Source organism: Rhipicephalus sanguineus, chromosome 9 (genome assembly GCF_013339695.2).
Source record: "Rhipicephalus sanguineus isolate Rsan-2018 chromosome 9, BIME_Rsan_1.4, whole genome shotgun sequence".
NCBI lineage: Eukaryota > Metazoa > Arthropoda > Arachnida > Ixodida > Ixodidae > Rhipicephalus > Rhipicephalus sanguineus.
In genome coordinates, this window is record NC_051184.2 from 6,821,709 (window position 1) to 6,845,630 (window position 23,922).

The 23,922-nt window shown below is 44.8% G+C and overlaps 1 protein-coding gene across 1 annotated transcript in view; it reads right to left on the reverse strand.

Annotated features, from left to right (window-relative positions):
* LOC119404524 (dedicator of cytokinesis protein 7) overlaps nt 1–23,922 on the reverse strand; it is a 58,571-nt gene that overhangs the window by 1,639 nt on the left and 33,010 nt on the right. Inside the window, exons 23-40 of the mRNA XM_037671055.2 lie at nt 21,642–21,826; nt 21,135–21,268; nt 20,765–20,941; nt 19,739–19,892; nt 19,262–19,361; nt 17,364–17,460; nt 13,154–13,288; nt 10,018–10,170; nt 9,188–9,346; nt 8,271–8,447; nt 7,693–7,809; nt 6,897–7,040; nt 6,221–6,352; nt 5,365–5,499; nt 4,784–4,873; nt 4,463–4,553; nt 4,235–4,380; nt 515–768 (exon numbers count right to left, since the gene is read on the reverse strand). Of these exons, the coding sequence (XP_037526983.1) occupies nt 515–768; nt 4,235–4,380; nt 4,463–4,553; nt 4,784–4,873; nt 5,365–5,499; nt 6,221–6,352; nt 6,897–7,040; nt 7,693–7,809; nt 8,271–8,447; nt 9,188–9,346; nt 10,018–10,170; nt 13,154–13,288; nt 17,364–17,460; nt 19,262–19,361; nt 19,739–19,892; nt 20,765–20,941; nt 21,135–21,268; nt 21,642–21,826 (2,580 nt within the window). The remainder of the gene's footprint in view (nt 1–514; nt 769–4,234; nt 4,381–4,462; nt 4,554–4,783; nt 4,874–5,364; nt 5,500–6,220; nt 6,353–6,896; nt 7,041–7,692; nt 7,810–8,270; nt 8,448–9,187; nt 9,347–10,017; nt 10,171–13,153; nt 13,289–17,363; nt 17,461–19,261; nt 19,362–19,738; nt 19,893–20,764; nt 20,942–21,134; nt 21,269–21,641; nt 21,827–23,922) is intronic.

Below are 23,922 nucleotides of genomic sequence, written 5' to 3' on the forward strand. Positions count from 1 at the left end.
TAGTGAACATTTTCCGGTAGTTGCAAATGCCATGCAACGTAAGTGGCATTGACTTTAACAGATCATAACTTCCACAACCCGTGAGACAACCAACCGAAGAGTGCCTGCACGACATCTGCACTCTTGTATTTGTTTCAGCATCTCGTTGCTGCTGCACTAGCTGAAATGTTCCCTGCGTGACGAAGGCACCCAGATTGCACCATCATGAACCAGTTCAGTAGTGCAGGGGGAATCGAATGGACCCTTACATTATCTGGTGTTTTTTAACGTGCACTGACATCACACAGTACACAAGGCTCTATCTTCCTAAACGCCAGCTCGGCTGATCAGCAAACTCTAACAGTAATGCAAGGAGAAAGGAAAAGGTGACGACATCTTCATTTTAGTGCTAAAAAGACAAAGACACGAGAGACAAAAGGACAGGTTTTGTCGTCTCTCATGTGTTTGTCTTTTGTAGCACTAAAATGAAGATGTCGTCAAGTATTCACCAACTCGCCCAGCAAAGGCAACTCACTTGCGGCTGAAATCACGGAAACAGAGCCTCAGCTTGTGTTGCGATGGTGTAGGGACGCGAGCAGGGTCGACTAGATCGGCGAGGAAAACAAGTGCCACCTCGAGAGGTCCCTGGTTAACGGTGGTTCCCATGCAACCCTGCAGCACCATCTGCAGGATCTTGGGATCGGCTGGCTCTTGTAGCGTCGCTCGCGACAACTCGGCTGTCTTTTTCTGAATGTCCTCGATGGCCACTTCGATCGGCCGAAGAACAATCTGCACATCAACACAGCCGTCATCATTATAAGGGGGAGGCAACGGTCTTCTGGACCAAGATATCACCAAAAAGCAAACTTTCTGAAGACTTCGTTTTTTTTTTTTTTTTGCAATGTAGACTTTTAAGAGAATTTACTGCTGGAATAACGAATCATTCTGAAGAGTACTCATTTCTGTTATTGCGCTCTAAAGTCAGCTTCATGACAATTTTCACTTGCAAATGCCCCCCCCCCCCCCCCCCCCCCCAAAAAAAAAGAGGCACTTTTTTCCTATGTGCTGGGCTGTTGCTCACATTACTTTTTGAAATAATAGTCAGATTTCGATTATTATTGTTGAAATTGAAAGCTTATGGGTACCTGCACACACAATAACTATTTGGCGATACACAACTGGCAAAAATTGTGGGGTTCCCAACCTCCACAATACACGTGGCAATAAGGTTTATACAAATAGAGCTAAAATTTAGGGATGGGCGAATAGCAAATTTGAGGTTCGAAGCGAATCCGAAGCGAATAGTGATTTGGTCGAATAATTTCTAATCGAATAGTTCGAATAGTATACAGCGCATATTATTACGAAAAATGAGTGTTTTTGTCATGACCCTTGCACAATATTTTTAAGAATTGGAACTAGGTATGAGTGAATGTCACTTTTTTGGTTTGAAATGAAGTGGAAGCAACCTTGAATAGTATCAAGATTTGAATAGCAGTAGGGTGCAAGTTATAAGTGGTACAATATGTTACAATTTAAAAATTACTATACTTAGCGCATATAAGCCCATATAACACGAATTAAACTAAAAGAAAATGTACACTTAACTTTGAAGTGTGGCTTCGCGGCAGTGCAGATTTCTCCTGTAAAGGTGGTTTCACGGCACAGCAACCTGACGCTGCAGCGAAACCACCTTTACTGGGGGTTATGTGCGGTCAAACATACATATATTCGTTCATTTCGAATACTTCGAAATTTCGAATAATATAAATTCGTATCGAAGCGAATTCGAATACTGTAATATTCGAATATTCGAAACACCCGAATATTCGCCCATCCCTACTAAAATTACAATGGTGGTCTAGTTGTGATCTCTGATGTTCAAGGATGTGCCCATATAAATTTTTCTCGGATATTCAATGATAAATTGCAGAAAAGTTGGGCAAGTTGATTTTTCGTAATATATTAACTTTCCCAAAAACTACTTCATATAACGAAAAAATGAATTGCTATCTGCTTTTAGCAGGCTAAAGTATACTTTGCCTGACAATTTCATATGTACAGAGCCGTCCACTTCTACCCTGAACACCGCGCCGTGCGGCCGGCGCTCCGCGGAGCGCCTCTGCCGGGCGCTTCGGAAACTAGCGCGCAAGCGCAATGACAGCTGTAGGCGGGGCCTTCGCCGCGTCGTCTGCTGGAGCGCGGCTGCTCGACCGAATTGCGCCTGCTTTGCGGTGAAGCAAGCATCACTCTTGTGATATGCGCACGCAAATTGGGAAGTTGGTGCGGTTCTCATTCCTGCGTCCTTCATTCCTGTACGCTTGAATGATCCGGTTGACAGTTGCAAGATGACGGTTCGTCATCGCAGGTATTGCACGTTGAGAATATCCTCTAAGGCATAAATCTACGATGCGTCGTCTTTCGCCTTCCGGTACTTTCGGCGTGGTCCTTTAATCGGGAGGCAATACTGCAATTAAGTACTACCGAACATATGCAGCCCCTTTATTATGCGGCGATAAAAAAAAAAAGAAAGTTTGACGGCGCTACGAATTGAAGGGTCACATGAGCAGTGGGCTAGCGTTTCGAGTCAAGAAAGGTATAAAGCAATAAGCGGGCCTTGTGTCGCCCAGAGACAAAAAAGGAATGAAGCTTTATTCTGCACCTGCTCACAGCAGTAAAAATTTGTCATCGGCGCTTGTTTGGTGCACTGAATGCCTCGTACGAGTTCTGCTGAAAACTTGATTAGAACGTTTCTTAATTTCTATGCATCAATAGCACGAAGAAACACGGCTGCCGGTAGGCAGTGAATAGGGTGGAATATTGGCGAGTTAAATTCGGTAGCACATGAAAGCAGCGCTATTGGTAACACATAAATGCTATAATATCAGTTTTCTAAGATTAACGGACAAGTCACATTCTTTTGTTTACAAGTTAGTAACTAATCAAAATTTTCAAACGTTCCAAGATGTTATGTCAGAACTTACACGATATATTCATCACCAATTTTGCGGCGCTAAACTTTGCGCTGATCACAAACAGTCGTGTGAGCTGCGGGATATTCTTTCTGTTCCGCCGAATCACTCATTGTGGCAGTGCCAGCGCCGCTTGAAAGTTTTGCTCATGTATGGGCCGAGGTTTATTACTTGTACGATTGCTTGCAAAAAAGCCAGTCTCGGCGCTTCTCGAGAACCGCACCAAATTCTCAATTCGCGTGCGCATATAACAAGGGTGATGCTTGCTTTACCGCAAAGAAGGCGCAATTCGGTCGAACGGCCGCGCTCCAGCAGACGACGCGGCGAAGGCCCCGCCTACAGCCGTCATTGCGCTTGCGCGCTAGTTTCCGAAGCGCCCGGCAGAGGCGCTCCGTGGAGCGCCGGCCGCACGGTGCGGTGTTCAGGGTAGAAGTGGACGGCTCTGTACATGATAAATATTAAATTTCTTTTTAACAACAAGGCTCCATAACCACATCAACTGCCCGAAAACACTAGGGACAGTGACTGTGACTGCGGACTGTGAATATGACTGTGAACAAAGCCTCACATCCCCTTTACAGACCAGGGGCCAAGCAGCATTCAGAGTGATAATTTCAGTACAGCTAGCCCAGTTTGGAGATCCCCGTGCCACCCAACTAGACTAACAAATAGTGACAATGATTGTAAAAATGGTCGTTCGTAATCAACAAATGCTAGTTAATTTCTTGTTGGCTTGTATAGAACTGTCCCAATCGTTTTAGCTACACAAAGCTTGACACGCAAAACACTCCACTCCATATGACTCACAGCACAGACTATAGATGATGTTCTGGTGGAAAAGTACATAAGTAAAATAACTACTACATACCCAGAACCTTTACACTTTTGGCATAGATAAAGTGTATATATTGTACCTTTGTACAACACTCCGTGTTTATACCCTTTCACTCACCAAGTTGCCATCACTCTCTTCGAGCCCATGACATTAACACAGCGACAAATACGCCTGAAGGCGTTGAACATGATATAATTCTACTTCAAGTGCAATCTGGTAGTCCCAATAAAGCTATTCGAAATAGAAACTCATAAGGCCACACATGCACAAACGTGCACAAACAACACACACAAACTCTTACCTTACCTCAGAAAGTAAGAACTTTATATAAACAATACTACATTATGGCATGCATTTCATTAGCAGCACATGTGTGTGTTTACGTATCAAGCTTTTTTCAACTGAGAGACAGTGACCCTAAACATGAAAGAACGAGCGATAGTCTTGCCTGTGTCCTCTCAATGACCTGGATGCGTGTCTTTACGTATGGAAAAGAGTTTGCTGTGGTTACAATAGTTTTCCGCTTGAACTGCTCGTGGAGGTCACCGTGGGCTCGACCGTCAACTGTGAAGGGCGTGGCGTACACAAAACGTCCTAAAGGTAAAAAACGAGGTGCAACGCATCAATTGAAACACCAGGCCTTTCAGGAAGTGCCACGGGTATGAGCAACACTTACTGATGTTGTAGTTTTTGTCAAAGTATGTTACTCGTTCCCGTAATTCGTACATGTCAAAGTAGGGCTCCACATAGGTTATCTGGATGTACGCCTGCAAAGAGCACAAAAGGGGCATAAATTTAACATAGTCTTTTTCTATATAAGCTCCTTGTGTAACACATGCAACTTACTAGAAATATTAGTGTTGCTAATCGCGACCAATTAAGGCACACAGTGAAAAGATACAACAGTGCAAACTGCTCATCATCCTGAAAACTCATTAGCTCAAGTCAAAGTGGCAAGCATTATTAATCATTAACGAAAAAGCTGAATAGTATCCACCTTTTCTGGATGAAGCCTCGAAACGTCCACCATGTTTGAATCCTTGATGACCTCCACATAGTCGGAGCCAAACCGCTCCGAATAAAAGTTCTGGGAAGAATGATTGAGAATCAGTAAATATACACTCAAACCTCATTATAACGAAGTTACATCTTACACGAAAGTAACTACGTTATATCCAAAAATTCGTTATAAACGTATATTCTTAACCCTGTATGCATTGCAAGACTATTATTCATTTACTTCGTTATAACCAATAATTCGTTATATCCGTGTTCATTATATTGAGGTTTCAGTGTATAAGCACCAAGAAATATTATGATTTAAAACTTTAAAAGATTTAAAGGAAGTTTGTACACATTTAATCAATCTTGTTATTTGTATAGTGCACATAAAAAAAAAAAGAAAACAAGACAACCTGGAAATGAAGCCCACAGAACAAGTGTTTGTCATTTGCAGTTCGTTTTCTGCTCCTTTGTTATCTTTTTTTTTTCACTACAAAAATCACAGGACAACTGAGAAACAAGAAATGCGCATATAAAACAGTACCAAGGTCACAACAAGGTCACTGCAATGGTTACCTCAAGTCTGTGCGAGATTTCAGGCAGCTTGGTCAGAGTTGGTTCCTTGTAGATGAACTCCTCTCCATCCAAATCTCCAAACCGTGGGCCATAGAATCCCACTCGAAAGTATGTGCCAAACACTCTCTTGCCAGCCTGATCAGAAAGAAAGCATGAAGTCAAGCCTGTGAAAGCTTCCGCATTTATAACCACTGGATGATCACAGTTGTGTAGTACCAGCAACTTCACAATGTGCTGCACCAAAGACCCAGCAACACAAACAGCACAACACCTTTTACAGTTGGCAACCACACATTTTCACCTTTAATGTATCAGCTTTCTCTCTCTCTCACACACATACACGCACGCACACATGCACACCCACATGCACACACACACACACCAAATATTTTGTAAGACTGTTTTTTGACAGATGAGCCTTCTATTGCAACCAAAACACTACAACCATCTGGAAAACTTCTATAAACAATTTAAACATGGTCATTAAAGATCTAATCAGATAACGTAAATTAGATTTCAGAGGTGAGCATTGCAGCATAAGCTCACGTTACCTGCAAAAATACACCTCGAACTACAACAATAACCGAAGCAAACCCTACGAAAAATTTAGCAATAATACTTACAAAAACAATATGGCATCAGTAATGTCAATTTGCCTCTGTCTAGTGATTTTATCGGGTGTGAAACAGGAATGCTATAAGGTCATGCAGCTCATTACTGAAGTAGGATTCGTATTAGTATTGTGCGCTGTTACACATTCACCACATTTAGAGTGGAAGTAGTTGAAATACATGCAGTTGAGCAACGACAGACATGAGAATGCCTTTGACGTCTTTCAGCTATGCTTTTAACTTGCCTGCTGGTCAACTTTGGTAAAGGCTTCATGTAGCTTGCTATGAATGTTGGCAAGCTTCTTGTAGTCGCGCTGTGCTTCTGCAATGGGTATCAGGATCTTGTAGACCTCATTTGTCGCTTCATACATGCCAGCCTAAAACAAAGGAAAAAAAAAGAGAAAAAAAATCAGCACTAGTAGTTAGGGTTGCCTGCAACTCATTTTGCGTCATTTTTTTACACTTGCATTGGCATCTCAGTAACTTCTTTTTATTAATGTAGCCTTCAATCCATTTATAGAAATCTATGCTTCTGAGAAAGATATGATACACTGGGATCTAACTGTAGACCAGTCTACAAAACCAACTCTACATACATCGTGTTCTGCATAAATCTTGCAATAAAACTCATTTTCTACAACAGAGGTGCTACGGACCAATCAGCCATCCTATAAATGTATCAAATGTAAAATTAGCAATTACTAGAAGCATCAGCACTACTCCAACAGTCGCACAGCTGTAGATGTCTTCAGGTATCTCTGGCACTGTGGAGAGGCCCACACATTGGCACTGTAAATGGTTTGGTGCATGCCAAGGTTATTTTTTTTATTCTCCGTTTCCATGTACAGAGTTGGCATTGTTAGCTTAGCTTCCCATTCACATGTACATTGCTCTCCTCACTCTAAACACTGTGCAACTCACCAAGGAAAAAGAGTTGGCTGCCTGCTCCAGCAGACCAACAAGCCCGTTCTCGGTGAAGTATTTTCCGGTGCATATTCCTTCTTCGTCTGGGGACAACACATCATCCGACACCGCACTCTCTTCCAGGATGTTTTGGGACACATTCTAATGGGAAGAAAGAAACGGAAAGTGGAGACCCACAATGCTGACTGCTAACAATCACACAATGCCTTCAAAGATCTCTCCTATATTTTTGTCGGTGCACCTGGTTTTCTTCAGCAGTGATAGAATATGTGCATTGTTGCAACGATCTGTCCTATCAGACTTTAAAAGGGCCAGGTAAAATTTTTCTAATAACTGCTGGGGTTTAACGTCCCAAAATCACATGATTATGAGAGACGCCGTAGTGGAGGGCTCTGGAAATTTCGACCACCTGGGGTTCTTTAACGTGCATCTAAATCTAAGTACACAAGCCTCTAGCATTTTCGCCTCCATCGAAAATGTGGCCGCCGCGGCCGGGATTCGATCCCGCGACCCGTAGGTCAGCAGTCAAACCTCAACCACTAGACCACCGTGGCGGGTGGGTATAATTTTTCTAATTCGCTGATTACAGAGAGTTAATGCAGTTTAAGGGACCAATGTAGGCAAACATTTAACTGACACCCTCTATGACAACACATCTTTTGGAGGTTAAAGGGTAATCACTCAGTGTTACAGCAAGGGTCTCTCTTCTACTGCAGTTGTGATGCCAGTGAAATTGTTGACAAAATGCAATACATGACCAAAGAATGAAGGACAAGAAATGGCTACCACACACCTCGAAGGAAACACACCCTATGGGCAGGTGTGGCTTGTACTCTAGCATGTGCAGGTACTCAGCTACTAGAGCTGCCGAGTGGACAAGGCAGTGTGCTGCTTCAGCGTGGTTGCATCTCTGTGGGACAGAAATTGAGAGATGAGGTCAAAGGCCATTCTGAGATTAAATGGACGCTAAAGTGAAACAACCAATCGGTTTAGACTGATAACTTATTCTGTGAAAGCTCTCCTGACGTTAATCTCACAATTACATATTTATTAACAGAAGTGAAAATGGAGGTCAAAGTGTCATCTTAAAATTTTGTTCTCTTTAGTGTCCCTTGAAGGCTAGTATGGAAGCCTGTAGCACTCTTTCATTACAAATGTGTATTTCAGAGTCGATTAAAACTACCACATGCTCATATACTTGATGTAGCTAACTAGTCCTAGTTATCAATGCTTACTGTGATAAATTCTTGCTGCCCTGAAATATGAAAAAAAAGAAACGATTTATAGTGAGGTTCAGCTGTACCGAACGCCCTTCTACGAAAAAATTTTCTCTCGACTAGCTAGAACAGAAAAAAAATGAAGACAGCATGCCTCAGTGTGCTTCTGTGCCATGTTTGCGAGCCAGGTGAGGCGCAGGTCGGGCGAGTTCTGGTAGCCCTTTGCGATGCGGTACATGAGGTCGAGCAACATTTCAGGGTCCTCCTGAAACTCCTTCATCTTCACCGTGTCCGACAGTATCATGTGCAGGTTGAACACCAGGTCCCGAACCTGTATTTTAAAGTAAAATTAAAGTAAAATTTAGAGCAAGTTGACGATGCCAGTGTTCACTGATATTTCTGCTAAACTAAAGTGATGAAGCATACGGGAGTGAAAGGCACTCATTGTTAGGCTCATGCCTGATGCAACGATCGTTAGGCTCATGGTTTTCTGCACTGCATCAGTAATGTTTCCAGCCAATACCTAAGCCAGCATTATTATAAACACCTGCACAAACCTCTCTGCATGTGAATTGATATGATATTGTTCAGTGCGATAGCATTCTTGGTAGAAAGTCGGAACAGAGACGTGTTTCAAACCACTTCATGTTCTGTCTGTACCCACTGGTTCTGGCACATACCGCACTGCTATTAAAGTGATGCCTGTGCACATGCATAATCTACACTAAACTGTCTCTGCACTGCTACATGTACGAACAGTCTCTTGCACTTTCAAATTTTTCCATGTCCATTTAAAATGTACATAACCACTTTTAAGAGTTCGTTTGTTCAACGAAAACACTTTGAGCATCATAGCTTTTATGTACTCCTTTGTTTATGTTAGAGACACACTGGGTTTATCGCACTACTATTATGTTCTCCAAGAGCCTTTTTAGTAACTTGTTTATGTGCTATCTGCAGGTTATCTGTGCACACTGATGCCAACATTGAGCTGGTGTTGCAGCGTACACTTGCGGTGATCGGAGGAACGATGAACAGCTCATTCACCAGGAACTCGTGCAGCCTACAAACCTGCTCCGGGAATGTAGTCTCCTGCAGTTCCACATCCTCTTCGGCATAGACTAGGATAGTCTTGAGTGACTTGCGCAGAAATTCCTCGTTGAATGTCTGGCTTGTCCCAACGAGTGAGCTCAGTGACATTGTCACTTGCATCTTGACTCTTGCAAAGTTCTGCGCAGTGCAAGATACGCCAGGTCCAAATCCATAAAATAGTCATTAGTGAAGGCATCCATTGCACTACTTTGAATGATAAGGAATGCACTGCTGGGCAAGGTGACAACTGGTCAAAACAATAAAGAAAATCGCAACAAATGAGATATATTTAGCTAGGTCACTAGACAGGCTTTGTTCTTGTCAAAATCCTTACCCTCATTTCATTCAATCTAGCGATCGTGATATAGGAGCACAGTACTTCAGCACAGGTTACAGCCATTACTGGGGCTGCAAGAGGATTGCCACTCATTGATTTCTGTTCCTGGAACATATGCCAGTACTGTGATCAACACCTTTTTCTTATGTGTTATGCAAAATTGAATACAGTAGAGTCAACTATTATCAATATGGCAAAGGTTAACCGACTTTTGCCCTAATTATTACCCGTGTAAGGAAATAAATTGATGCCCAAACATTATTTCAACACTTAAATCTTGTAATTGTATCTAAAAATCTGACAGAAAGTTTGAAGGCATTCTATTGAAAACCTGTCTTCAAAGGTCTCCCAGTTAATTTATCTCAGTTTTATTACAGAGGCCAAATAGAGACACATTAGCATTCTTTTTTTGCCAAAGAGAAACAATCTCATCAGCCTGTAGAGGTAACAGGAAAAAGACGGTGCTACTAACATTTCCGATCTCAAAGTTCTGGCGCATGAGGAGGTAGAGTGACGCGGAGGCCTGAGACCGAACACTGCTGATGCAGGAGCTGCAATGCCTTAGGAGAAGCAGGCACAGGTCGGCACACTGCTCCGTTTCTTCCTCGAACAGGAGCTCGGGAAACTGCAAAGGAATGGAGACTCACTCAGTGCACTGTGTTATGGTGTTTTGTTTTTGTTTTTTATATGCAAAGCCAAACCTCGTTATAATGAGCTTGCATTAAAACCACAAATTAGTTTGTTATATCAGATACTCGTTGTAACAGTAGATATAAAGATCGGCTCTAACAAATTGGCAATCTGGCCTGCGCAATGATTGGAGATACAAAAACGCATTATTCCAGGCTTCAAACCCACTATAAACGAGCTAATCCATACCTGTCTCCTTGTGGAATTTCAAACCAGTACGTTTTAGGTGGTGCAACCAGTCAAATGCACTTTCTTTTTGCCCTGAATGACCCAAATTTCTGCAACCTCTTTAACCACATTTTTAATGTCACAACTCGATAAATTTTTAGTGTCAACTGTGATTTCTCTTTCAATATTTATTTTGCTTTCCATGCTGACTTTTCAGTTTTGAGCCTCGCGCAAGCCAGATATTTCTTCGTTACAGCCGACATCATGGCAGCTCTCGCGTTTTTGGTTTGGTAAAAAAATGAACATCACTGAAATGAAACCTGATCAAGTAAACTTTTTATTTACAGTAAACCCTCGTTAACTCGAACTCGCTTATCTCGAAATCTCGGTTAAGTCGAAACTTTTTTTCGCCGTGCATTAACCTCCCATAGGTGCTATGTATTTGCCCCCTCTTATCTCGAAACGTTTTCCGGAGGGAACAGCGGATATCTCGAAATCTTGACCGGGAGGGCCGAAGGCAAAGTCCACTCCCAACAGGAAACGAGGGCTCCATGCGAACGCTTAGCTCTTACTATACGTGCCGAACGCGGTCGTGAAGGCCGAATTTGAAATTCCCGCGGACGCAGCCGTTTCCTATCAGCCTTGTCAAGCAACCGTGGGAGTGATCACATGTGCGCACCTGCGCGCGACTTATGCGCCGTGGGCGGCGTGTGCAAGCGTGGGCCAGTCAGTACGCAACCTAACCCTTGCATGTGCGAGCTGGTATTCTTTGTTTTCCCCGCGATCTGCGCACGACGCATCTTGAGTTCAGTTTTGCTGAGTAGTGAGTGGTGTGTGCAACGGACGCTTCCGAATATCGACCACGATGTCCCGCCCAAAGCAGTGCAAATCTCTGACGTTGGAGAGAAAAGTCGAGCTAATCAAGGAAGTAGAAAAGGCAGGTCGAAGCAAGTCGTGCATCGCCAAGGAATTCGGCATCCCTTTGTCAACCCTCTCGACAGTGCTCAAGAACAAACAAAAGGTTTTGGAAGGCTTCGAGCAAAGCTTCTCAAGCAAACGGAAGCGCGTTCGAGCGTCCAAATTCCCGGACGTCGAATCAGCACTTCTGTTGTGGCTCCAAAACGTTCGAGCAGCCAATCTTCCCGTGACAACCCAAATGATGATGGAAAAAGCAGACGCTTTGGCACTGCAGATGGGTCACGCGGACTTCAGCTGCAGCAATGGCTGGTTCGAGCGGTTTAAGAAGCGAAATAACGTGTCATCGAAGCCTATCCACGGCGAAAGCGGCATTGTCGACGAACAGGCTGCAGACGCATGGCGCAACCTACGCCTCGCCGAGCTGCAAAAGGAGTACGCGGACAAGGACATTTTTAACCTCGACGAAGCCGCTCTCTTTTACAAAATGCTGCCTAACCGCACATACACACCAAAAGGCGAAGCGTGCTCGGGCGCTAAGCAACGCAAAGACAGGATAACCATTCTTTTTGGTGCCAACGCTACCGGCGATGAAAAGCTGCCCCTCCTCATTATTGGCAAGTCGCTTAATCCCAGGTGTTTCCGAAATGCACGGCTCCCGAGGGATGTGACATACCGCGCCAATAAAACGGCCTGGATGACGGCGGCGCTTTTCGAAGAGCATGTCCGTGCGCTTGACCGGAAGATGGCAAAGGACGGTCGGAAAGTGTTGTTTGTTGTGGATAACTGCCCCGGTCACGGAAAAATCGACAACTTGGCGGCTGTTAGGCTGGAGTTCCTGCCGGCGAACATGACGTCCGTTCTCCAGCCAATGGATCAGGGAGTCATTGAGATTGCCCGCAAGTATTATAGGAAGAGCCTGCTGCACCGAATTCTGCTGTCATACAACAATGGGAAAAAGTATGAAATCGATCTGCTGGGTGCAATCAATCTGATGGCCGAAGCCTGGCGCCAACTACGCCCGCTGGCGATTGCTAACTGCTTCGCACATGCAGGGTTTTCTCGCGCCCCCGAATCGATCGAAGAAGACATTGGCGCAGAATTCAGTGGCTGTGATGAGCTGTGCAATGAAGTGCGCAAGGCAACTGGCTGCGTGAACGATACTGAAGACGGCGAGATGGCCTTTGAGGAGTATGCGCTCTACGAGGCGGACGTCCCCGTTACCGGAATGCTGTCGGACGCCGATATCGTTGAGATGGCCGTGAACGACGCAGAAGACCATGCAGACGAGGAAGAGCCCCGAGAAGTGCCTACGACGACAGAAACACGTAACGTGCTGCGCTTGCTCCGCAACAAGGTCGAATGCAGCGGTGGCGACCAACGGCTCATGCGATGTGTTGAGCAACTGGAGAACGCCTTTCTGGGACCGAACGCGAACGCGAAACAGGCGAGCATCACGCAGTTTTTTGGTCCTCGGTAATAAATTTTTTTTTTCGCTCTGAATTCTTGTGCTTTACTACGGTTGCCGTCTCATGCAGTGGAGCTTTTCCTGGCAGCACTGGCTTTTCTTTTACAGTGACCTGGGCAAACATTTTCGGCGTTTTGCTTAACTCGAAACACCGCTTATCTCGAAATTTTCCCTGGATTTTACGGCTTCGAGTTAACGAGGGATTACTGTAGTTTGCTTTAACCGACAATTCACTATATCAGTGTTGTTAAACAGGGTTCAACTGTGCATATATTTCATTTTTTACATTAGGGGGCCCTGCCGTCACAGAAGAACAACTTGTGCAAAAGAACACGCCGTCAGCAACGGTCAAAGAGGTAGCACAAACCTTGAAGACGAGTGATCGTTGAGTCGCGAAGAGGTTCTGAAGCACCAGAGTGCTCTGGTTGCAGTCCAGTGCATGCAACAGGACACGCAGCACAGTGCCCAGCACGCTCTGTTGTGCGTCCGACTGAGACACCACCTGGGGAGCAACAAATTATGAGTTAACCTAACCTAACCTAACCATTTTGAAACTATAGCAACGTGAGCACTAGTAAATACAAGGAGTCAGCTAAGAACTTTTTTCTTTAACCCAAGTAAACTAATGACTAAAAGATTTCAAAGATCTTCGTGGTAATACCGTATTTATTCGGAACCATCGGAATGCCGATGGTTTTTTCGTAATTTCTTTGTATCAAACTCCAGGGTCGGCTTAGATTCGAGGATTTTGAAAAACGCGCCATTTTTCATCGAGAAAAGTGTTGCAAAACTAGCACCACCTAGACAGTATTGTAGCCGTTAGTAGCCGAGCCAACATCTGGCTTAAGGGGAGATGCGGGTCGAAAAACGCGAGTTTTCTAAAAAATTATCGATTTTTTGTTTTCACCTGTTTTGTTAAGATTAGTACCTCTACTGTTCTGAAAAAAAAAAATCAATGCCTAGACTCAACTGGAACCTCTTTAAAATTGCGTCTAAAGAGCACAAGGTGGCTGTCAAAAGGCCGAAAGTGTGTCGTCTTCGAGCACCTTGCCGCCGATAATGCGCCGCCGCTCGCCATTGTCGACCGCATTAGGCGAAGAGCCGAGCCTCACTGTTCAAATAACGACGGTTTCCCGCGCTGCTGCAGCGCAAGAAATAATAAAGAGACGCATGCTTTTGCCGCCTTTTTCGAGCGCCGCGACTGGCTTTAAATCACGTGGTACGGATCGGGAGCCGCCATTGGCCGCTGCGCGCCTGTGTGTGCTGTGAAGCCTACTTGCAGGATCCGTGTCTCGTTGAGCAGCGCAGCTGAACAACGCTTTTCTCGAGTGCTTATCCGTTATGGATGAAGAAAGCCATAGGAAGCGCGGTCACCGGCCTGTGAAGTTTCACGCGGCGTACAAATTTCGAGGACGCCGGCGCAAATCAAAGCCGAACACTCAAACCACGAAAAGAGCGTCTGCTGCCGCAAGGTGTAGTGGCAGTGACGCCGATGCGTCCGACGAGTTTGCCGCGGTATTCGAATATGTGACTGCCTCCCAGAAAAAGATCGGACTCTTCGAAGACGAAAAAAAATCACAGGACGACGAGTCTTCGTTGATTGCTGATATGACAGCACTGAACATGTTGGTTTAATCGAGGGCACTCCAGTTTTGAACGTGTTCTGGAAGAGCTTGGCGTGCTCCCGCCTCATGATCTGGTTGCTCTTGGCACATCACGGGACAGCACACGCCAGAAAAAAATGTCTCAAAAACTAACAGGAGAAGCAAGGGCTCGTCGGCGTTCGCTGAAGAAAAAAATCTCTTGTCGAGGAGTCAGCTCGAAAGAGCTGTGAGGGCCAAACCTATGGTGCTAGCGCATTTTAATGGCAGTGGCCACTACAAGGAGGATTGCTCTTTCTTGTGTACAAATTTAGTCGCATTCAATGACATCTTTGATAAATAAACATGCAATTTTGACTTTAAAACTCGTTTTTCTCAAAACGCAAATTTTGCCATTTTTGTCAATGTGCCCCTCCTTTTTCGGGTACTTCTGGTGCTCAGATCTGCATGAAATTTTTCCCAAATTTTTTCCAAAGTAGGTTAAATGCAATTATCTTGTTTAAGTTTCAATATTCTTATTATATAATAAGAAAAAGTTATGTAAACTTTTACTAGGGTAGGAGAAATATGAACTTCCCACGTTAAAATTTTTCTCGTCTAGTACATATTTTGTATGGACTTCCTAATGAGTTACTTGCATTCCACACTTTATTTGAAACATTATGAACTATCAATTGTAAAAAATTATTGAAGTTTAGGTCTGAAAAGAGGGGGGGCAAAAGGCTTAAGTTTTTCACTTTGTCATGTCGCAGAACTAAAAGTATGCAACTTGCAAGAAAACTAATTATATATTTGAAATCAGCATAAAAAGTTCTAAAAGCAGCTCAAGTTTCATTGCTCTAGGGTGAATATTAAAGAAAAAGTGTCTTCGAGTAGCATCTCCCCTTAAGTACGCACGCGAGGCCGCCATTTTTATCTTTGTGGCGAGTGTTGAGGCGAGCCGTTAGTCATTTCAAGTCTGGCTTCGAGTGGGCTGTGTGTGGCGTAGCTCAATGGCGCCAAACGAGCGTAGTCATTATAGTGCGGCGTATAAAAGGAAAGTTGTGCTAGCCGCGAAGTCGTCCTCAACGTTCAAGCCGGGCGGGACTTTGGAGTGGACAAAAAGAATGTTCGTCGCTGGAGGGGCCAGCGGAAGAAGCTCTTCGCGTGCGCCGCAACGAGGATGGCTTTTACCGGTCCACGGAAAGGCCGTCACCCTGAAATGGAGACGGCATTGGCCGACTTCGTTCGGACGCAGCGAGCAGCTGCCCTTCCAGTGACAACGGAAGTGCTCCAGGCGACGGCGAGGGCGCTTTCAAGGGAGCAGGGTGTTTCGGCAGCAGACTTCAAAGCCAGCCGAGGCTGGCTGCAGAAATTCATGAAGCGCTTTGGCTTCAGCCTCCGTCGTCGCACCTCAATCGCCCAAAAGTTACCGGCTGACTATGAAGAGAAGTTGCTGGAGTTCCAGCGCTTCGTGCTTCGGAAGAGAGAAGCGAGAGCGTATCTGCTAGGCCAAATCGGCAACGCGGACCAAACGCCGGTGTATTTTGATATGCCGGTGGCGTACACAGTCTCAGAAAAAGGGGCCAAGGAAGTAAAGGTGTGCTCTGCGGGCTATGAAAAGCAGCACGCGACTGTGATGCTGTGCTGCGCAGCGGACAGGCACAAGCTCCCTCCTTATATCATTTTTAAAAGGAAGACGCTGCCCGCCAAAGAGGCCTTCTCGCGAAACGTCACTGTGCGAGCCAACGAGAACGGCTGGATGACCAGAGCCATGGTTGAGGAGTGGCTGAATATCGTATGGCGGCGGCGTCCAGGCGCCCTTCTGTGCAAGTATTCTCTCCTTGTGCTGGACTCGTACCGCGGGCACTTGACCGACAGCGTCAAGGCTGCGCTGGCTGAAATAGACACCGACCTCGCCGTCATACCGTGTGGTATGACGGGCCAATTGCAGCCATTTGATGTTTGCATCAACAAGCCGTTCAAGGATCGCCTGCGGGGATTATACACGGACTGGTTAAGCACCGAGGACCACCAGCTGACGCCGACGGGCCGCATCAAGCGGGCATCACTGTCTCAGTTGGCAGGCTGGGTGGCTGCAGCGTGGGACGACATCCCAGGAACTTTGATCGTGCGCTCTTTCAAGAAGTGCGGCATATCAAATGCGCTTGATGGCACCGAGGATTGCGCACTGTTTGAGGGCAGCGACTAAGAGATCAGCGACGACTACTCGGAATGATTTGACATTTTGACCGCACAAAAAAGACGAGGACAGAGGGAGGCACGACAACACGGGCGGTAAACTTTCAACTTATTTTATTCACTGAAAGACGTAGCAATATATAGCGATTTGTGACATGCGCAGACACAGTTACGTACCTCCCTCTGTCCTCGTCTTTTTTGTGCGGTCAAAATGTCAAACAGTAAGCACCAACTAGGCCAAACGCAAGTTCTCCTGACTCGGAATGAGCGCGGCATCTTGCTGATGAACCAACTGCTCCTTTTCATCTTCATATTTCCAATAAATGTTTTCTCTTTGTGAATTTTACCCGGCCTACATTTGAGGTAAGTTTTTTTTTTTTTTCGGGCTTCGGAGTTTAGGGGGTCGGCTTAGAATCGGGGTCGGCCTAGATCCGAGTAATTACGGTACTAGCGTACAGTGACAGTGAACAATCATTAGTTATGATGGCCACCATTAGTTACGAGGATTTAGTGATATTTCACAATACGTAGAAACGTATTACAGCTCCTACACATTACAAGTAGTTGTAAGCTGTGGCAGGCAACATCAGGATTATGTGAAAAGCTACTACAACATGCAAGTAGTCAGACACTGTTTGGAGAGGGCAGCGCAAAGACATAAGGATGAAGACACAAAGTAGATGCCAGTTGTTCGTCCTTGTGTCTTTGCGCTGCCCTCTCCAAATAGTATCAGGCACCAACTAGCCCAAACCAAAGTACTGCTCAAGTAGTCAGAACCGTCGTTTTTTACAGCACCTGTATGATCAACTCGAGGACGTCAAGAATTGTCGCTGTCACTTCAGTGGACAGGTTCCCTTCAATGTGGGCGTCCATTTCAACTTCCACCTTGGGTCTAGGAGTGAAGGTTAGCATAGAGTCAGGACAGTACATGCATTGCTCAAGAAATGCATTTAAAATCAAGCGTGGCTTTCTAAATGCAGTTAGTCCAGTGATGGAAGTGACGTTTTACTTTTTGGAGCAGCAAAAGTACTGCTTTGGAGCAGCCATAAGTGTTTTTGGAGGAGAAGAAATGCTAGTTTGGGGCAGCTTTTGGTGTTTTAGGAGCAGGTGGCAAAATAGGCCATACAAATCCTGGAGTTCCAATCATTGCCGAAGCATCTGATAAATATTAATATTTATTATGAAAGATATTTTACAGACATTCAAAGTAAATTGCAAGAAACGTGCAATTAAAAAGATGATTATCGAATACACTGTGAGATGAGCTATATATTTAAAATACCAGTACTTGTGGCGGAAACGAGATCAAACCAGTAAAGCTAATACCGCATCATAAATGTAACCACAGTGACATATAAATATTGCCAAAGCAGCAGTTGATGATCGGTATGAGATTAAAGCAATCTTGGTCATTTTCACTAGAGCTGTGCGAATAGCAAAATTTTAGGTGCGAAGCGAATTCGAATATTTCTAGAATCATTTTCAAATACTTCAAAGCGAAATTGCAGAAAAAAATGTTAGAGAGGTTTCCTAAGCATATTCTTATGAGATAGAAACATGAAAGTGTTTCTTATCGCTAGGTTCATGAAGCATTGGTGGGGTGGTGTTTCATAGTTGTCTTATCAAGAATGAGGCAATGTAGAGGCCGAATTCTATTTATGTACATGATTTGGTGCAACCAAAGTGTTGCCGACAACACTTTGCACGTGATAGGCAAAGATGCCGTTTCCTCAGCCTCTCCTCCTCTTTGAACTTCTGTGGAAGCCCAACTGATGTGGCAGACAAGGGTGTGCTCCCTTCAAGTCCAGAGTTCCAAATCTGCCTAGACCTCGATATATAAGAACATCTGAAATTCTGGAGGCTAAAAAGCTTCGGCTTCCGATTTTTCGGACTTCCTGCCCAAGTTTCAGGTCCAAAACAGCATTTATTGAGCCCCCACCTCTGCCACATCTTTCATCTCCATGTTGGAACCAGCGTTTTCTTGAGTTAATACATTTGTGACCGTAACGGAGCTCGAAAGGCAGCTTTGCCGCAATACCGGGGTGTGATGAGGTGAAGCATATCAAAAATCTAGGGACCACTTCCATTTGGACGTTGACTGTCTCTTGGCAAAGTTCTACTGTCCGAGCTTGAAAGGCAGCTTTGCCGCAATACTAGAGTGTAACGAAGTGAAGCATATTGAAAATATGAAGGGGTCACTTTCAATCGGGTGTTGACTGTATTTGTTTTTGGGAAGTTCGAATAGTAAAATTACAGTGCGAATCGAATCGAATAGCAAACCCTATACGAAAAATATTCGAAATTTCGAATATTCGCACGCTCCTAATTTTCACATTTCACCAAAATAGCCTGCATGTCAAGTTGAAAAGAAAAACCAGCTAAATGAGCTACATGCTTGATATGCCAGTTCATGTAGCATAAATGTACTAGTAGCACACCAGGATGATAGTATACAGATTATTTTGGTTTCTTCAGGGCTTGCACGTTGGTCACACGGTTAATGTTCCTCGTCTTCATTTTCTCAGTGCTGTTTCGGGGCAAGTTCAGAGCAGTTACTAACAAAATTTACAGTTTAGAGCACTATGAAGCAGCATTTCTCTTTTAAAGCAGTTTGGAGCAATTGGAGCAGCACTTTCAATCACAGAGTTACATAATCACACTCAATCATACTGAGCATGCAAGACATACTGCACCTGTCAAAACTTTCTGAGCCATGACGCCACTGCGTCAGGTCTTTGCGCCACCTCAGCCGGTCACCCTGTTGTGTTGGTGTCTGCAATGCACTACCACGCTCTGAAGAAGCAACAAAATGAAACAAAATTCTCACTAAACAGTCGTTCCATATTAGCACACTGCCTGAACAGACAGCTGAGGGCCATGGCATCCAGAACAAAGGATGCCACTGGGCATCCAGAACAAAGGATGCCACTGGCCTGAGGGCAACATACACAAGATCGCCAGCTCTACCCTCTTCTTTTGAAGTTCGCTTCATCATTACATGGCATAGCTATTTAATCTCTGATGAACAATTAATTCATCTTGCTCCACAATGTTGCCATGCACTATAAATCCCCTCATTTAAAATTTCTCGCCACTAATGGACACTCGTCCCAGTTCAAAAACTGCATGCAAGAGAACGTAAAATGACGGCCACATCACTAGTGCATCACCTGCTCCAGCAGCACCAGCATTGTTGCCACGGCGACGCATCATCATCTCACTGCGTGCACTAGAATGACCAAGGATGGCGTCTTCTAGCTTAGACTTGATGTCCGATGTCTTCCTCAGTGTCTGCTGGGCAAACTTTCGCATTGTCTTCTTTCCCTAAGTAAAAAGACGTAATAGAAACGTCAACAACCAACTATGATATTCCGACACACATGAGCTTCATATGGGGTTATCCTTTGTGCCAACGTAATATCGTTTTCTTTTATTGCTATACGTGGCAAATTATGCGTCTGCACTAATATCTACATTCAGTCATTTTTCTACTCCGCAGTCTGCACTTCTGACCTTTCGGATCAGGTTCATTGTGTTAAATATACATTACACCGAAGACAGAAACTTGGAGGATGCTTGAGCTTCGCTTTCAAGAGTAGAACGCGATAGCGTAATCGCACCGTCTTCGTATAGCCTTCCCAATCACTAGCCTGGCTTCGCTTCTCGGTCGACACCTAAACCATGCCGCAAGGAAAGCCAAAGTGCAGAAGCTCTCCGGCTCCTATATCCATGCATGCGGAGCGACAAAACACGGCGGAGCAATGCCGTTTAAAGTGCGCCCATGGGCCCTTTGTGCCATCTCACGGGTGATAGTCAAGCCTCTACCATGCTGAAGCACTCCCGCAATGTGCGTAACACTAACGGTAAATGGCGTATATAAATAGCTTGCCGTTAGTATGGTAGAAGATGTAAGCGTGGCGGCCGAGCGGCTAAACGCATTGCGCCACGGAGCGAGAGGTCGCAGGTTCGAATCCCCGGTCCCACTCGAACCTAAGATTTCTTATTATTTCTTTATTTGTATCTACCTCAAATTCTTGCTCACGGACAATGCTGATTTTTCGCTCACAACCAACGACGCCATCACCGACACAGGAATTTCTGCAAAATGAGCTCTTTAACGCTATCGCATTAAAAGTGGCACCAATGAAGTAATGCCAACTGTAACAAATGCACACAACAGCCACTCAGTGTCGTACCTTGTACTCAAAGCAAGAGACGCAGATGTAAAGCACATCAAGCAGGTGCTGCAGGCGATGAAGGGGCCAGTCGGCCCACCACTGGCGCAGCATGCGGTGGTCAGCGTTCTTGAGCACCCACAGGAAACAGACCAGCAGGTGCCTGGTGGCCTCCTCTTTCAGCACACTCTGCTGGCCCTGACCACAGCAACGTCATGGTATAAACCAAAAGTGCAATTCATTAAAGAAAGTGAAAATAGAAATTATTAATGCCAGAACTACACTCCCAAGAAACATTAACAATGTTTAGAGTTGCAGGTGAAACCACATACACCTTACAAGGTGGTCAAGTACACAAAAATGAAAAAAAAAGAGAACAGCTAACTCTTACTTGAGCATAGGCACTGCCATGCTCAGGGTTTTCCCTCCAAGGCACAGATGAACCAGCAATCGCCATGGCAACTGCTTGATGAATGGATGGTGGACGGTGCTTGGAATTCAGTTCCGTGCCTTCTGCGAAACGGACTGTGAAGAAAGGGAAGACAAAATGTCGTCACTGCCCGTGCGTTTCAACATTCTTACAAGAATGCACTATTCAGAATAACACACTACAGTGGGACCTTGCTAGTGCGATGCATACATAGATGAGAGATGTGGCTTAGATCCAGTTCATATGAAGTGCTGATGTGGTCACTGTTAATGAAAGTGCATGTTACTTTCTTGTCAGCACTTTCGCCATGTTCCTTCTTCCAGAGTAAGAATTGATAGCAAAGTTACATTGGACCTTTTTCATTGCTTAGGCCTAGCTGAGCTCGTGCACCTCCTCACATAGTTGATAGTAGAAGGGATGTTACATCGGACATTTTTCTTCACTTAAAACAAACCTAGCTGAGCTCACCTCTTGCCTCAGGGCGCCACTCGAACAGACAAGGCAGGGCGTCCACCACCACGGCAATCAGAGGCAGGTAAAGGGCAGCAACCCTTGGCCGAACAACGTCCAGGTCTGTAAAGCGAGGGTCCCAATCGTGCATTGTCAGCAGGTTTCGAGCCATGTTCACAGCCTTGGCCTGTAGCGGTGAGTTGCTGGAAGGACGTTGGAATAAAAAGACGTGACGCTGTCATGAAAAGGCAGAGCTGAAATGTGAGCAAGGACATGCAGGGTAATTCACACACTAGTAGGGCCCCTGCTATGCAATTCCCTGAACTGTACTTTACTTTTGTTTCAAATTTATTGAGCAACCTCACTCTTAAGATCGCAACAGACCACACGAGCCATCTGGATGGTGATAGTGGTGTGCCTGTGGTACCACTTCCGTTATGTATCTCACTTCGTTGCTCTGCACATCTGACGCCCCAATGACTACACCTTTCTTCTCTACAATATTTCTCTACTACCAATTTATAACCTGATTACTTGTGCTTTAACTACCATCAGCTACATTGCTAACAAATACTCGACAATGCCAGACAGCTCTACCTTTGCATAAGCCTCGCGGCTAAAGAAAATCAAAAGTGCCTCATCTTCACCCCAATGATTACATGTTGCCAATAAAATACTATAAGCGATAGGACACATCGCCGTGAATGTCAAAGCACAGATTGCAAGACACCAATTATAAATTGTGTAGTCACGTGATCTTGTGAATACCTAATTAAGCTAAAAATTCCATCAAACTAAATTAATAACAGAACAGTGCTGCAAAAAAAAACTAATGTCACTACAGCAAAACCTCATTAATCCGAACTCGGTTATTTCGAAATCCCACTTAATTCGAAGGGTTTCTGCGGTCCGGTATTTTGCAATGTAAATCTGAGTGGATATTTTGAAGCGGCGGTCAGTGCCAGCCCGGTTAATTCGAAAACTTTGGGTGCCATGTGCCAATTCCCGATCCCGATTTCGCTGCATCTCCGCGGAAGCGACGGCCCTTAGGAGCCACAGCGCAATGCAGTGTAGCGATATTAATGAGTGACAGTTGAAGCAACCCAGCCTCGCTGGTGCTAGCACAAAAAAAGTAATAAAGAAAAAAAAGAAAACGCGGTCTCGTGGTCAGCTACAACGTGCGCCTGTGGAAAATAAGACGTGCTTCACTGCAACACAGCGGTGACATGCGGGCGGCATGCCGCATGCTTCTCACAACGTCCGCGCGTCATGATTTACCCATTCTTTTTGGGAAAAGAAAAGATAATAAAGGACGACCTGACGGAATTCATGATGTATGCGAACCTCCGATTGGCGGTTGCTATGGCAATTTGCGCACTTGCACTGCTGGCGGAGTAGTTGCCTGTAACGCCTACTTTGAAAACTCAGTTCGAAAACTTCAATGATCATGTTTTCCAGCAAGAACATATTGCGGATTCCGTCACACTGGCCGTTATCATATTCTTTATTTTAACAGAAAGAATGGGCGAATGGTCGCATCATGACGCGCTGACGCTGCAAGGAGCAGGTGACATGCTGCCCTCGTGTCACCACTGTGCTGCAGTGAAGCACGCCTTTTTTTTTTCCGCAGGCGCGCATTTCAGCTGATCACAAGACTTCTTTTCTTTTCTTTCTTTCTTTTTGCGCTGACAGCAGCGAGGCCCGCCGTTTTCCCGGGTTTGCGGCAAAAATGGGACCGAGTATTGCTGGAAAACAACCCTTGGAGCCGCAAACTAGAAGGCCAAACGACCACCTCTGATTACTTTCAGTAATTCAAAGTTCCTTGCATCCCGCTTTTTCTGTTTCGTTAATTCTAAAACCCGCTTAATTCGAAAGTTTTTCACAGTCCCAGTGACTTTGAATTAACGAGGTTTTACTGTATTTTACCACATGTTAAGCAAAATAAAGAAAGGAAAACCACAAAAGTAAAGCAGACTAGTCTCAGAACCAGCTTCCTCAGACTTGTGCTTTACTAGCAAAGGTGCCGTTGCCCTTGCTTACTTGGACTGCTAAATACGATTATCACGTGGCTCAACCCCAATGGTTGCGAAATATAAGGACAATTACACATACAGCTGGGCTCCAACCTTTGAAATGTAACCCAGAAGGCCTAGTTTCGTTGTTGATTACATCCATATGGAACAGCAAAGGTCTACTTCAACAAGTGATGGTTTGACGATAAGAATCCCTTGGTTTTACTTTGTCATTGTTCTACAGTGCCTGCACAACACTTTTCTGATTTTGCTCTCTCCTTTCCAGG